The following is a 14,398-nucleotide window of genomic DNA, read 5'->3' on the forward strand; positions in this document are numbered from 1 at the left end:
CAGCAGGTTGTTGCAGGGCAGAAGTGCCACCGTGTCCCTGCAGCCAAGGCCTTCCCCACCAGTTAGGACCAGCCGAGACGCACAAAGGTGCAGTTTACGGGAGACAGCAGCCTCTAGTCTCCCAGCTCTCTGCAGAAACATGCTTGATTTTCTTTGCGGAGTGGGAAGAGAACACCAGGCAGCACAGAGCGCTGAGGCCTGCAGGTGGACAGTGGCAGTGAGCCAGGTTTGGTGGCAGCCTGGCAGCTCGGAGCATTTCCTGCGGTCAGGACTGGGTGGAGGAGGAGGATTGCTCAGTTTCAGTCACCATGGGTGACAGCAGCTCTCGCAAATTCTTCCCACTGCGGCTTACCATCCCTTCCTCTGTTGGAAACTTCTTCCAAGCTAGCAAATTCTGATATTAACTAAAACCCTGCAGCCTTCCAAACTGCCCTTTCCCGGTCTCGTTCTTCTCTTCCCCGCCCCGCTGGCTGAGCATGGGAAAACCCTTCCTCCCTCTGTGCCTCAGTTTCCCCATCTATCATACGTGGGTAACCATACAAACCCATCTCGCAAGAGGGGTCATGAGGCTTCACTCCTCCACACTTGCAAACCACCGTGGGATCTTCCACAGCGAAGTGCTATGGAAGGATGCGGGGAGGAAGGTTATTATTTAGAATTATCCTCTCTCCAGGTGCCATCAAGAGGGACGCAACTTTGAAAGCTGGACGCTCACAGACCCTCTGCAGTGGCTGACTGGTGTTTCAGGTTAAATGTAAGACAGAGACAAAGAGCCCATTGGACCAGCTACAATACACATGATTTATTTAGGAGCTCGTAAATCAGGCCGGGGCCCCCCGAAGTGGGGACACCCAGCCATTAACTGCTCCCTCCCCTGCTCCCCCCACCGACACGTATCTGATACCTGATGGATGTCAGGATCCCAGCTACACGCTCACAAATCACCAGGCTGCAGCTTAATGAAGACCCCATGCTTCATGGCATTAAGTTAAAGGCAGAACACACAGGGGAAGGTGCCTGGAACAAGCTACTGCCATGGCGGGGATGCAAAAGGGGAGGGGGGGCTTTGCCAGGGGCAGGTGGCAGCAGGCTTAGCTGGATGTAATCTGTCTTTTCCTTCCTTCCTGGATACAGGCTCAGGAGAAAGATAAGTCCCATGAGAGCATCCTGTGTTGAGACTTTAACAGGAGGGTGCTGTCTCCTCCTAGTGGCTATTCAGGAGTAGGGATCGTGAAAGCAGCCTGGAGCGGAGGTTTGACAATGTTTTTTGTGTGTGTCTGTCTCACGCCCACAACCTCTGCCTTTACTGACTGGACGGGAAGTCCTGGAAATCCTTGGTGATCAACAGCCTTTGTGTCATTTTCTGAGACTGCTTGAAATTTCTACCCGATCTCTGTAACCCCAAACATGACAAACATACCACAGGCCTGGTCCACACTTAAACATGAGATCGACTTCACTACGCCACTGAGGGCTATGAAAAATTTTGCACTCTGTGAGATGTAGTTAGGTCAACCCAACCGCCGGTGTAGATACAGCTAGGTCAATGGAAGAATTCTTCCGTCAGTCTAGCTACTGCTTCTCGGAGAGGTGGATTAACTGGAAAAACTCCTTATGTCAATGTAGAAAGCATCTACGTTATAGCACTGCAGCTCCGTAGCTGTGCCGCTGTGGTACAGGCATACCCATAGGCACAACCCCTGTCAAAAGAGGCAGGGCTATCTAACCGTTAAAGACAGGGGGCTAGGAGTCAGGATTCCTGGGCTCTGTTTCTAATCATGTGGAAGGAAATGTGCTATACCAATTTGGGTATGGGACTAAGAATCAGGATTCCAGGGTCTACTCTTGGTTCTGCCACTGACTCACTTTGTGACCCTGGGCAAGTCCCTTAACCTTTCTCTGAGCCTCGTTCCCCATCATTAAAACTGGTGAACTAATCTCTATTTCAGGGAGCTGTTGTGAGGCTCCATCAATTCACACCTGCAGACAACGTTTATAGACACACCAGAGTCTGATTTCAGCCCAATCCTGTAATCTTCCTCCTGAACTAGCCACGTTTCTTCTTCAAAGGGTAGCCAGGTGGGTTTAGCTTTAGGACCTCCCTAGTGCACTATCAGCAAACACCAAGCCCCATCTGTCTCTTCCCAGCATCCTGCTTCCCACGTTCCTAGGAATGCTGCTTATTCAGCAGGGAAAAAAGCCAATTTCAGGTCTTTTTCTCTCATTTGATGAAAGGAGAGGAACATGTTATGGCTGATTACTGTGATTATGTTTAGCTAGGGCTTCTGGGACTTGATGCTTCAGTTAACTGGGGGATATGCCAGAGCATGAGAAAGAGATCCGCGTGACCATGTGCTGCCCTAGGTGGGCAGGAACAAAGGCGAAGCAGGACTATAGACTACCTTGCTTGCTTAGACCTACCAAGTTTCTCCTCTGTGACCAAAATCCTGATACTGGACTAGGCCTCTTAGAGATTATTGTTCTCTCCGTGTTCACATGCTCTGCACGATATCACACCCACAGCTCGGTACCACCACTCTATCCACCATCCCGAGTCATCCCACTAGAATCCAGAGTGAGGAGCACGCCAGAAGACTCGAAATTGATAGATGGCTCCAAGTACTCACCCAGAGCCATTCCGCTGGCTGCCGTAATCTGAGAACACAATCAGCTCTGCCAACTCCTACATCTTCTCCACTGTGTGCACCTTTGGGCCACATGGCTCACAGACTTCAAACCCTCTGGCCCCTGCTGGTGGTAGAAGTGCCAATAATTCCCCAGAGTACACGCTGCCATCAGCCAGTTCGCCAAATGCCAGCCGCCTTGCTATACGGGCACCCTTGCTGTGCCAACGGCTCCAGAACTGCAAGTTCACCCTCCTATGCCTCATTCTTTGCACTCTCCAGAGTACCCATCTATGTCACCCGCCATACCAGCGGCCTTGGCATCTTCCACTGCCAACTACCCCATGCTGCTCAGAGCCCAGCACACTATCACATGCCCTGCCACTGCTCTGCCCTCCCCAGCCCCTTCCCCCAGTGCTCTTGCCAACCTACTCCAAGGTCTTCCTTGAAGCACAATGGAACATTCACCACCACGCTCACTGCCCTGCGGCTCTTGCCGTCAATCGACACAGGCGTCACTGTCATCAGCCGTGTCAATCATCCCATACCAAAATGGTCCTTAAAGGTGCACATGCCAGGCACCCCGCAGACCCACCTAGCCTGCACACTTTCTTGGTTTCAAGACGCTCCCTGCTATGAAAATACCCTTGCTCCTAGAGAGCGCCCTACTCTTCTTCCTTTCCCCTATGTGAACATCGCTCCTCCCAACTAGGAAAAGACACCTTTCAGAGATCACCTTCACCCTGTACAGTGGTGACCCCTGACTCTCTTACCGCATTAGGGCTAAGGATGCAACTATCAGGTGTGTGTGTGGGGGGGGAGGGTGTGTGTCTGATTTTCAGGTGCTCAGTAGGGAGATTTTCCAGAGACCTCAGCTCTCATTTAGGCACCTAAACGTGGGCCCGATTCTCAAAGTGCTCAGCCCCCAGTGTGACACATACAGCCAGGTTTTCAAAAGAGCCATAAAGGTGAGGGTTAAGATTCAGCCATGTTACCTTTTGTCTCTTCGAGCAGCTGTCCTTTAGCCATGCTTGGTTATTTCCACCACCGAAAATATTTAGAGATGCTTCTTTTGAAACTTCCAGTAATACCCTAACTGAGCGAGGCCCTGATTTTTAAAATTTCATTCCAAAGATCATCCAAGGCTCAAGTGAAGGGCACACACTTGACTAATACACATGATGAGCTCCCCACTACGAAGCAGTAGGGCGGAAACTTGAAAAGACCTGTGATCTCATTTGTTTAACATGCACAGAGTTTTCTACTCCTTCATTTCCATGATTCAGCATTTCTGACAGCAATTAACCGCATAGCAACAGAATAACAGAATAAAGTCAGGCTTGGGACAGGAATTCCCTGACTTGGCCAAAGGGTTTTGGTAGGAGTGGGGAATATGACCTTTCTAGGGACACACTTACCTTGCAGAAGGCATGCGAGTGGAGGGACATCAGAGCACTCCACCCTGAAGAAGCCTCTTTACCTTGAGCAGCTAGGGTTGAGGGTTGAAGCATCGTCCTTTCTGGTGACAGCCTGACTCCGCAGAGTTTTCCGGGGGGAGCAGAAATCCCCTTCTGGGGATCCCTTTACAAGAAAGAGCACTCTAGGGCAGTGTTATAATGACTCTTTGAAGGGGCCCTTCTGAGCCACAGTCAGGTTAGATAGTCCTTTTGGGGAACCCCTGCCCAGCAGAGAAGTTGAGACGGGGGTTGGAGCATGGTCCTTTTGGGGAACCCCTGCCCAGCAGAGAAGCTTAGAGGGGGGTTGGAGCATGGTCGTTTTGGGGAACCCCTGCCCTGCAGAGAAATGGGGGAGGGCGTTGGTTGGGCATGGTCTTTTGCAAAATTCCCTGCCTGGCAGAGAAGTGTGGCGTGGGCTGGAGCATGGCTCTTTGCCCATCACACACTGGGTGGCTGGCTGCCTGGCACCGGGCGGGGAGAGAACAGAGAAGAGCCAAGTCCAAGCCAAACCCGAACCCCCTCAGGCACCAGCTCCGCCAACACGTGCATCCCCCGCGGCAGGACTACAATTCCCAAGAAGCCGTGCGCCTAGCGAGGCAGGGCCGAGGCCAATAGAGAGAGACTTTGCTCCGCGGGCGAGCCAGGACGCGGCCTGCTGGACGTTGTAGTCTAGCCAGCTTCGGCCTCGCCGGAGAGGGGCGAGCAGGAAGCGGCCGGAGAACTACGAATCCCAGAGTGCTTTGCGCCTGCGGGAGCCAATGAGACGCGCTGGCGGAGGACTGCGCAGGCGCTGTTGGCTGGCCTTTCATGTGGAGGTCAGGGCTGTGGCCGAAGGTGAGCGGGGGAGGGGGTAGGTGGGGGTTCGGTCCGGTCCCTGCCGGGGCGGGGGGAGGGGGAAGGCCGGGGGTCAGAACCGGAGCGCGTGAGTCGCCCCGCCCACCCGGGGGGATGGGAGCTGGGAGCGGGGCCTCCTTTGGCGGGAGAGCGGGGCTGTGGGCGGGGGGATTGAGGGAGCTGGAGGAGGATGGAGGGCTGGGAAGCGGGGTTGGAGAAGGTGGGGGTTGCAGGGCCCTGGGGGTTGGAGGCGGAGCGGGGTTGCAGGGCTCTATGGGGAGCGGGGCTGGAGGAGGGAGGGGGGGTTGGGAAGGAAGAGACGCGGGGCTGGAGGAGGGAGGGCCCTGGGGGAGTTGGGAAGGAAGAGATGTGGGGCTGTTGGAGGAGGAGGAGGAGGGGACTGGGGGGCCCTGGGGGAGCGGGGCTGGGGTGCTGGGGAAGGGGGGTTGGAGGGCCCTGGGGGAGTTGGGAAGGAAGAGATGTGGGGCTGTTGGAGGAGGAGGAGGGGACTGGGGGAGTTGGGAAGGAGGGGGATGTGGGAGGTTGGCTAGCTTGGGGGCTGGTGCCGGGGGAAGGGCGGGGGGCAGGGTTTGGAGGCCCTGTGGGGGAGGACAAAGCAGTGGAGCCCTAGTGATGGGATGTCTCTGGAAGGAAGCACAGTAAGGTGAGGAGAGGAGGAGCATTTCAGGGCCTTACCCTCGTGTGGGGGCATGGAGTGGATTGAAATCTGTGGCCTTTGCAGGGTCTGAGCTCTGGGAGTCTGGAGCCCTAGGATAAGGGAAGGGGAGCTCCACGGAGAGGCTAGTCTGAGGTGTTGGGCTATGCAAGGGGATTTGTGGGACCAGCGGGTGCGGTGAAGGAAAGCGGTGTTTCTGTGGGAAGGGGACAACCTTCAACTAGGATTGAGGTGAGATCTGACTGGGACGGGAGCCTGGGGCTGCAGCTATTCCTGCTGTGATGAATGCTGTCAGTGGGGATGGGAGTTATTTATTGCTCTGTCCTACAGAGAGAGAGGGGAAAACCTAGGCTCCTTGTGTAGTACCTTTCTAATATGTTTACTGGATTTTTGCAGGTGTGACTCTGCAAAGAAGCTGCAGTTGGACTGACAAATGGCTTCCAGACTCTTTGAGAACATTGGCAAATTTGGTTTGGGATTAGCCATTGCAGGGGGAGTTGTCAACTCCGCTCTCTATAATGGTGAGGAGCAGAAGAGATGGAGCTGAAATAATCTTTCTCTACTAAAAATTAGCGAAGCTGAGATATTTATAAGAGAGTATAAACTTGCCTTGGGATAGTTCTTAAGGTCAGCTACTCTGAGGATTGGGAGAACTAATTAATTGGCCTTCCTGGCCTTCATTCTTGGTTGCTCTGCTCCTTGTGTTGTCACTCACACCAGGGCAAAATGGGTGTACGACATTAGCATTCTTAACTTCTAGTATTTGATACCAGTGTAACTGACGACACAAGGTGCAGAAAAACAGAGAATCAAATCTCCTGCCTAGAAAACTGTCTTCTGTGGTGTTCTTGAAAGGAGACTGGTCTAGTGATTGAAAGTAGGGGACTAGGAGCCAGAAGTTGTTTTCTTGTTTGCTCTCCTACTGACTGACGTGCTTGACTTTGGGCAAGTCACTTAACTTATTTGTACCTCAGTTTCCCCATGTAAAATAAGAATACTTGATTAGCCCCTGGAAGTTGGAGAGGCTTAACTAATGTGGATAGGTCTCTGATATCCTCTGTGAAGTGTTCTGGTAACGTGCAACGTATGATCAATGGTAATGGTTAAAGTTGTACTTGATGTGCTCTTTTTTCTCCTCTAGTCGATGGAGGACACAGAGCCGTTATCTTTGATCGATTCCGTGGTGTTCAAGATGTGGTGGTAGGAGAAGGAACCCACTTTCTCATCCCCTGGGTACAGAAACCAATCATCTTTGACTGTCGTTCCCGCCCACGTAATGTCCCTGTCATCACTGGCAGCAAAGGTAAGCATTCCGGGCAAGTGGCAGCTGTGAGAGCAACATTGGTGTTGTTCACTCAGAGTCCCTTAGGGTACGTCAACGCTGCAATTAGATACCCAAGGCTAGTCCATGCCAGCTTGTGTAGACATACCCTTAGTGCCCATGTCAACTAGGGCTCAGTTCTGCAAAATGCTGGCTGCCGTGTACTCCCCATGAAGGTAATGGCAGAAGGTTTTCAGTGCCTCGCAGGATAGTGCCTCAAAGTTAAGGCCCTGCGAGATTGTAGCTCCTCGAAGCGCCTCTTTGATCATATGTCCTGTCCCTTATTCTCATGTTGCTTTTGGGTGACTTAGTAAAATAAGCTAACAGGGATGGGATCCCTGGGACAAAATAGGGCTAAGTAGGCAGGGCCAGAGGAATGGTAAGGCCTGATTTTCATGGTCTGTATCCTTACAGAAAATCATAATCAGGATAGGGCTCTTGTCCTTTCTGGTGTGGCAATTCTATGGGTGCTGGCGTCAGTCTGGCATGTGGCCTCTGCCAGCAGTCTGTTCTGTGATAGGGAACCCTTTCCTCAGGCCTTCAGGCTGTCCTTTAAAGACAGTTTCCCCATACGTAGAGTAGGGTAAATAATTCCCAGCCTCAGAAGAAAGACAAAGGTTAAGTCATGTTTGTAAAAGGTGTTGAGATCCCCAGTGAAAGAGACGATAGAAGGACAAATTGGGCAGGAGAGCAAATTTTGGGGGAGGGAAGAGTTCTGAACACATTTGTCCTTCCCTGTTCGGTGACCGTGGAAAGAGCAATCACATGTTATCCCTTGTCCCTGTGATATGTTGTCTAACTCATGCACCTATCTCTGCAGATCTACAGAATGTGAACATCACACTGCGTATCTTGTTTAGACCAGTTGCTGCCCAGTTACCTCGAATTTTCACTAGCCTCGGGGAGGATTATGACGAGCGCGTACTACCATCCATCACCACCGAGATCCTGAAGTCTGTTGTGGTAAGGACCATGCAACGGCTTGTGCCAGTTGTGATGCTGTGATCTTCCTCTAGCAGTGAGAGACCTAATTTAGCATGGATCATTCAATGCTCCAGACTAGAGACACCCTCCTGCAAGTTGTCCTCCAGAGAATGAAAATGGTCATACTGCTGTTTGCTTCTCTGCCATCCCCGTTTGGGAAGAGTTGATAGTTGCGTCAGATACAGTCTTGTCGAGCATGATGGGGAGCTGAGTTCATTTTGGTGCTCCTCAAAACTGTTCACTCTTGAGTGGGGCTATCTTCAGCCCCCTCTCCAGCCTCAAATTGCTGTGGGGCTTCCCAGCCTCTCCAGCAAAGGGAGTCCCTCTTCCCACCTCTGTATGTACAGTACTTAAACTCACCCACTGAGTACTTTCAGTACAGCTTGCACACCATCATGTAGGCCCTGCTGGACAGTCACTGCTATAGCTTGTGCTTAAAGAATTGATGGGAGCCTGTTTCATTCAATGGAACAGGTAACTCAGCATTTCCTGCTCTTTGGGTGTGGGGACAACAGATTAATCTGGGGGTCGGGGGTGTGTGTGCAGGATCTGAGGAAAGCTGAATGAACCCTGATTTACATGCACTCTGCACACCTGTTTGCTTCACCCCTTGGCATCGGGCGCAGGCAGCTCCTTGAAAACTGCTCCCTTCCCTCTCAGCTCTCCTAGCTGGCTGTCAAGAAGCTTCAGGCAGCCCCCTCCCCAACCTAGGCTTCTCTTCCCCAGTCTTGTAGCATTAAGCTGCAAAAAACATGTGGCCTTCTGGAAAGTGGAGGGAGAGGAGCCACACGTTACAAACACACCATAGGGAGAAAAAAGAAATGGGCGTGTGGGTGGGGGCTGGGACAGGGACAAGAGAAGGAAGAACAAAGAACGATAGGAATTGGATGGAAAGGGAGAATAGCAGCAGGAACTGTACTGGCATAATAGGGTATGGCATAAGGGGCACAAAGAGTGTCCTTGAAAATCAGTTGCAAGTAGACGCCAACTGAAAAGGGCTGAAATTCTCTTTTAGGCTGCAGCCCCGAAAACCTCCTTGTCTGTGGTGGGGAAAGCTGGGTGGAGAAGCTCAAGATATTGTGAGCTTTCCTTCGTTAGAATCTGCATGTTGTTTTTGCATGTCTATTTCCCCTCTCACTTCTGCTGCCCGTCCTGGCTTCAGGCTCGTTTTGACGCAGGAGAGCTGATCACACAGAGAGAGCTGGTGTCCAGGCAAGTGAGTGAAGACCTCACGGAGCGAGCAGATACCTTTGGCCTCATCCTAGATGACGTTTCCTTGGTAAGACTGCTCTCTTTTTAGGAGTCTGCTCAGATAAGAGCCAGTGAGAGCGTAGCGGGGTAGCTAGAGTAGGGGACTGAAGGTTGGGACTTGTGGTTTTTAATCCAATGTCGGGGGAGGAATGTGATGCATTGGGTAAGTCTACACTGCAATAAAATACGCGTGTCTGGCCTGAGTCAGCTGACTCAAGCTGTGGGGCTAGACTCTGCATGGGGGTGTTGTCTCGGGGCTTGTGCTGGAGCCCAAACATCTACATCAGTGATTCTCAAACTTTTGTACTGGTGACCCCTTTCACATAGCAAGCCTCTGAGTGCAACCCTCACCCCTTATAAATTAAAAAACCTTTTTAATTAACACCATTATAAATGCTGGAGGCGAAGCAGGGTTTGGGGTGGAGGCTGACAGCTCGTGACCCTCCCATATAATAACCTCACGACCCCCTGAGGAGTCCCGACCCCCAGTGTGAGAACTCCTGGTCTACACTGCTATTTTTAGCCCTGCAGAGTCTAGCCCCATGTCAGCTGACATGGGAGCTGACCCTTGGTGTCACAGGTTTTTGGGTTTTTTTGTTTTGTTCTTTTGCAGTGTAGACATACCATCAGTGGCTAGGACAGGATGCTGATAGTTAAAGTTACTGTCAACGGCTCTGTTATTGAGTTTCTGTGACTTGAGCAAATCCTTGAGGACCTGGCCCATACTGACTTGCTGGCTGGCAACTGTGCCTCCGTTTATAAACTGTTTAGGGATTCTTGTGGAAGGCCCTAGATGTGCGTAAGGGGATCTCTCACCAGGGCTTCTCTAAGCCTGCAGAAGGACAAGCTACAGGACCCTGAGCGTCCAGTAAAAAAAATCCAAACCTTGTTCGGCATCTTTCCCTTCAGTTTTCTGTCAATAATTAATTCCTCCTCCTAGCTGCCCCCTGTTCTGAGACCATCCTTGAAGTGAGCTCTGCTCTAGTGCTTGTTGTAAACTGAAACCCTTTGTCATCTGGCCCTTTATTACGTGCATTGCTTCCTGGGATTTCCCTACGATAACCTATCAGAGCATACTCTGGACTTGGCTTTGGATGTGCAGGATGTGTTCCTTAGAAAAACACTCTCTTGGTGAGGTGTGTTCCCTGTCCCAGTATTTCCCTCCTGGAAGTGAGTATTGGCTCTTTCTGCCTGATGCGGCTGCCTTCTGAACATGCTGCTGAGGGAGGCTCACCCTTTCCCCCATTGCATCTCGGCAGAGTGCAGCTGTTCAAATAGTGTGCTGAGAATACAAGTACAGAACTGAGCAGGAAAGGTAGGTCAGTTTCAGGACAGCTTGACCTACAATGAGCTCCACCTGCTGGCTGCATTGGGAAGTTAGGATAGGCTTTTTCTGGGAGGTTAGTGTCATGTTTCTTTGAGTCTAAAGCCTACTGTGGGAGGATTCCATTACCCAGATTTTTTTTTTTTTTTTTGCGTTAGGTGGTTTTACTTAGTAAATGCTTTACAGCTCTGTCCCCCACCCCACCACCCATTAAATTCAAAACAGAAACCAGTTGAAGGGAGAAACTGAGTCAAACCTGAGTGAAGAGGCTGCTGCTCTATTCACATCAATGGAGCTATGCCTGTTTACATCAGATCTGAGTTCAGACTGTAGAACATGGTGTGGCTCTCCTTCTTGGTCCAGTGTACCAAATAAGATCTCTGAGGAAGAGGGACCTCCTGCCTGTCAGATGGTGAGTGGTTCCTAGCAGCAGAACTGTCCCAATGGGTACTCTCATCTTGCTCATTTCTCTCCTCCCCTGCCCCAGACACATCTGACCTTTGGGAAGGAGTTCACGGAGGCAGTAGAATTGAAGCAGGTGGCCCAGCAGGAAGCAGAGAGAGCCAGATTCATAGTGGAAAAGGTGAGTGCCCGTGGACAACTTTAGGCTGCGGACTGACTCCAATGTCATCCAGTTCCTACCCTGACTAGTAACGTTCATTTGTCCAATGGTCTGAAGCGTTTAAGACTGCTCTGACCAGGAATTCCTGCCACAGAACGGACAAGCTCAATCTGTTCTTAAGTCACACTCCAAAGCTTCCACTCTTCTGAAATCAGCTGTGGTGTTTTTACCAAACTTACTGAATAGCAATGTTCTCTGGAGGTTTTTTAAAGGGGGGAGTGTCCTCTCTTGCAAGAACTGGGGTGAGAGATTGAGGGCGCTCAGATTCTGCTTCTGACTTGCTGAATCTTTGAAACATTCGAGTAAGCTCTCCATGTGCTAATCTGGAGAATGGGCATAGTACCTACTTCAGGTGGGTGCTGTGTGGCTTAATTTTTTGCATTGTACTGGGAGATCCTTGGCTGATCTGAGCACAAAGCATGGTAAGTTTCAATAGAAAATAGTCTTGTTTAAAAACTCCTGAGCAGTGTTGGAAACACAAGTTTCATGTTGACCCATGCTGAAAGTGAAACTGAATGGAAACAAAGTGAAACTAACCATTCCAGTTGTAAGAAGGTAAGGAAGCAAGTCTGTGCACCTTTACCTGGGATCTCTTACCTTCCCAGTATCCCTCTTTCCTTGTCTGTTAATGACCTGGCTGAGCTCCCTTATTAAGGCTGTTTGTGCGGGAGAGGGGAAGTTCAGGTCTTAAATCACCAAGGATGGCAGCTGCATTTTCCTCCTGCTTTTCAGGTTCTTCAGTCCATCTTTTTCGCTTCCCTTGCAGGCTGAGCAGCAGAAAAAGGCAGCTGTCATTACTGCCGAGGGGGACTCCATCGCGGCCGAGCTGGTTGCCACCTCGCTGACCGCAGCTGGTGACGGCCTGATTGAACTCCGCAAGCTGGAGGCAGCCGAAGACATTGCTTACCAGCTCTCACGGTCCCGCAACATCACCTACCTGCCGTCAGGCCAGTCGGTGCTGCTCCAGCTGCCCCAATGAATGTAGCTTTGCAGCCAGTCATTACCTAATCGCCTCTAAATAATCCCTTAAACAAAAAAAATCATTGAGATTTCCTGATTGGGTAAAGCAAAGGAAACAAAATTAAATGCATCCTCAATCGAGTCCTTAATCGCATAACGCTCGGCTCTCTTTGACGAGAATACTGAGTTTCTCCAACGGCCTTGTACACTCAGTGCAGAAGCTGCAATGGTCAGTAAACTAAATGGAAGAAATTGCCCCTTTTCCAGCAGTTTGAGGAGTGCCGTGAGGGGAATGTCTTGTGTTCGCTTCTTGGATGAATCCATAGAAGCCCAGGCCATTCTCTGTTGACCACAGAAATTCTGTACCAATGAGATTTCACTGTCATACTTCACAAAGCATGGTCAATACAGGCAATGGCACGCATGCCTTGGACTACCACTGTTTGTCCCTGCTGCCTGCAGAAAGGGAATGGGAGTGCTGAGGGCCTTCTTCCTTAGTCAGCCCAGTGTTTTGCAGGTGTGAGCTGAAGCTAAGAGGACGTCTGTTGTCAGGTTAGCAGCTCTGCTCTGATTGGCTTTCTGAACTGTGGCATTGTAGGCAGGAGGTGTATCCTTATGGCATGTCCGCGGGTGTCGGAGCAGCTGAGTTCCACCCCAAAAGGTGGAACTTTCCTGATGTAGAAGTGAAGCTATTTCTACTATACAGGAAACATTCCTTCTGTGCATAATGAAATAGTTCCCTCTCCGCCTCCTCCCCCTCCTTGGTGCCCCGATTCCAGTGACTCCCTGTTGTACACGAGGTTGGGTCTCTACTAAGGTTGGTAAATGTGCTTGCATTTGTGTCTACTTTGGACAAAGAAGGTCTGACTTAATGTTCCACAGTTCAGACAGTCTGATCTTGGCAATATGATTTGCTGCAGCACCAGCGCTGTGTTTTTATTTAGGGAACCTGAATTACAATGAGGATGTGAAAGACGAAATTGTACAACCCAGCCTTCAATAAATGAAACCACAACCCTGCCCAGCTCTCTCATGTTCGTTTCTTAAAAGACCGAAGTTTTGAAGAAAGGTGCTTCTTGCTGTTGCTATTTCAGGACACGAAGCAAAAAGTCCCCAGCAGCAAGATTCTCTCTGGCTCAAAAGAAGGGTGTGCCTTGAACAGAACAAATTGCTTTTGGTTAAATAAAACTTAGCTTGAGCAATGGAGTTCTTGAATTAAAACTTGAGCCATCTTCCACCAGAAAATACTAACCTTCACGTATCCGTTGCTGGGCTTCCTGTTTGTACTTAGTGTGAGAATCAAAATGCCCTGAGAAGCTGGGGTGAGACTCTTCGCTGAAACCAGTGAATAGAAGACATCTTGCAAGGCTTCCGCTGCAAAGATGCACCAACGGGATTTCCAGAGGTTAGAGGACTAATGCATCTCAATTCTGGGGGTAGAGCACTAGACTGGGAATTGGACTTGGGGTCTAGTACCAGCTGTGCCATTGATCTACTGTGTAGCCTTGGGCAAGTAACTTCACCTCCCTGCACATCAGTTTGTCCATCTGTTAAGTGACTCTTATCACCTTCCTTCATACAGTGCGTGGCAGAGCTCTAAGATCCATTAGTTGTAGGCAGCACCCAAAACTCCCAGGCCTGGACCATGCCGCCATTGTGCTAAGTGGTGTACAAACCTAGAACAAAGAGACAGCCCCAAAGAGCTTACATATAATACACTGACTACATCTCACTCCCCAGAGTAAAAACAATTCCTGGCTGGTTGCTGGAGCTCAGAAAGGGAGAGCCCTTTCTCTTTGTATACAGTCCAGCTCAGTTCTAACCTGAGAATTTCTACAGGCCAAAAAAGGATATTTCTGTGGCTGAATGGCTTTCTCCCAGGTGAAAACTACCCCCATGAGAGCATCACCCCACCTTCCACTCCCAACTCTTTCCTCTGAGGACAAGAGTCAATTCCACATCGGTATCAGCCTTCAAGGTGAAAGGCTTTTTAAAAAACTCATTCATTGCATGGTATCGTTTGGGCTACTGGTTATCTCGCTGGCAACAAGCTCTGCAGGGTGGTACCACTTAAAGTTACTATTTGCTCCAGATAGCTGAGACATCCTGATGGAATGGTGGCACTTGAAAGAACTAAGTTCTACAAGGCAGAACCACCACAGAACGGTTAAGTTTAAAATTACTTTGCCACAAGATACTGCAGTAGTAGCTCAAGAGACCCTTTCTTTTTCTCTTCCCCCACTTCTTATCTGATGTGGAGCTTGCCTTATTTGCCACCACCTCATCAGCAAAGTGCGGAGCCCTCAGACCACCCTCAAATCTGGTCAGAGAGCAGTTGTGAGTGA

The 14,398-nt window shown here is 50.4% G+C and overlaps 1 protein-coding gene across 1 annotated transcript; it reads left to right on the forward strand.

Annotated features, from left to right (window-relative positions):
* Window positions 1-4,829: 4,829 nt before the first annotated feature.
* PHB1 (prohibitin 1) lies at window positions 4,830-13,073 on the forward strand. Its single transcript, XM_077806449.1, has 7 exons — window positions 4,830-4,915; window positions 5,988-6,112; window positions 6,733-6,894; window positions 7,733-7,875; window positions 9,059-9,175; window positions 10,959-11,054; window positions 11,860-13,073. The coding sequence occupies exons 2-7, from the start codon at window positions 6,025-6,027 to the stop codon at window positions 12,070-12,072; spliced, it is 819 nt and encodes a 272-aa protein (XP_077662575.1). The 5' UTR covers window positions 4,830-4,915; window positions 5,988-6,024; the 3' UTR covers window positions 12,073-13,073.
* The last annotated feature ends 1,325 nt before the right edge of the window (window positions 13,074-14,398 follow it).

Source organism: Eretmochelys imbricata, chromosome 27 (assembly GCF_965152235.1).
Source record: "Eretmochelys imbricata isolate rEreImb1 chromosome 27, rEreImb1.hap1, whole genome shotgun sequence".
NCBI classification, from domain to species: Eukaryota; Metazoa; Chordata; order Testudines; family Cheloniidae; genus Eretmochelys; species Eretmochelys imbricata.

Coding starts and splice junctions, on each gene's coding strand:
- PHB1 (XM_077806449.1), top strand. CDS start 6,025: ATGGCTTCCAGACTCTTTGAGAACATTGGCAAATTTGGTTTGGGATTA. Junction 6,113..6,732: donor CAACTCCGCTCTCTATAATG/GTGAGGAGCAGA, acceptor TTTCTCCTCTAG/TCGATGGAGGACACAGAGCC. Junction 11,055..11,859: donor CCAGATTCATAGTGGAAAAG/GTGAGTGCCCGT, acceptor CTTCCCTTGCAG/GCTGAGCAGCAGAAAAAGGC.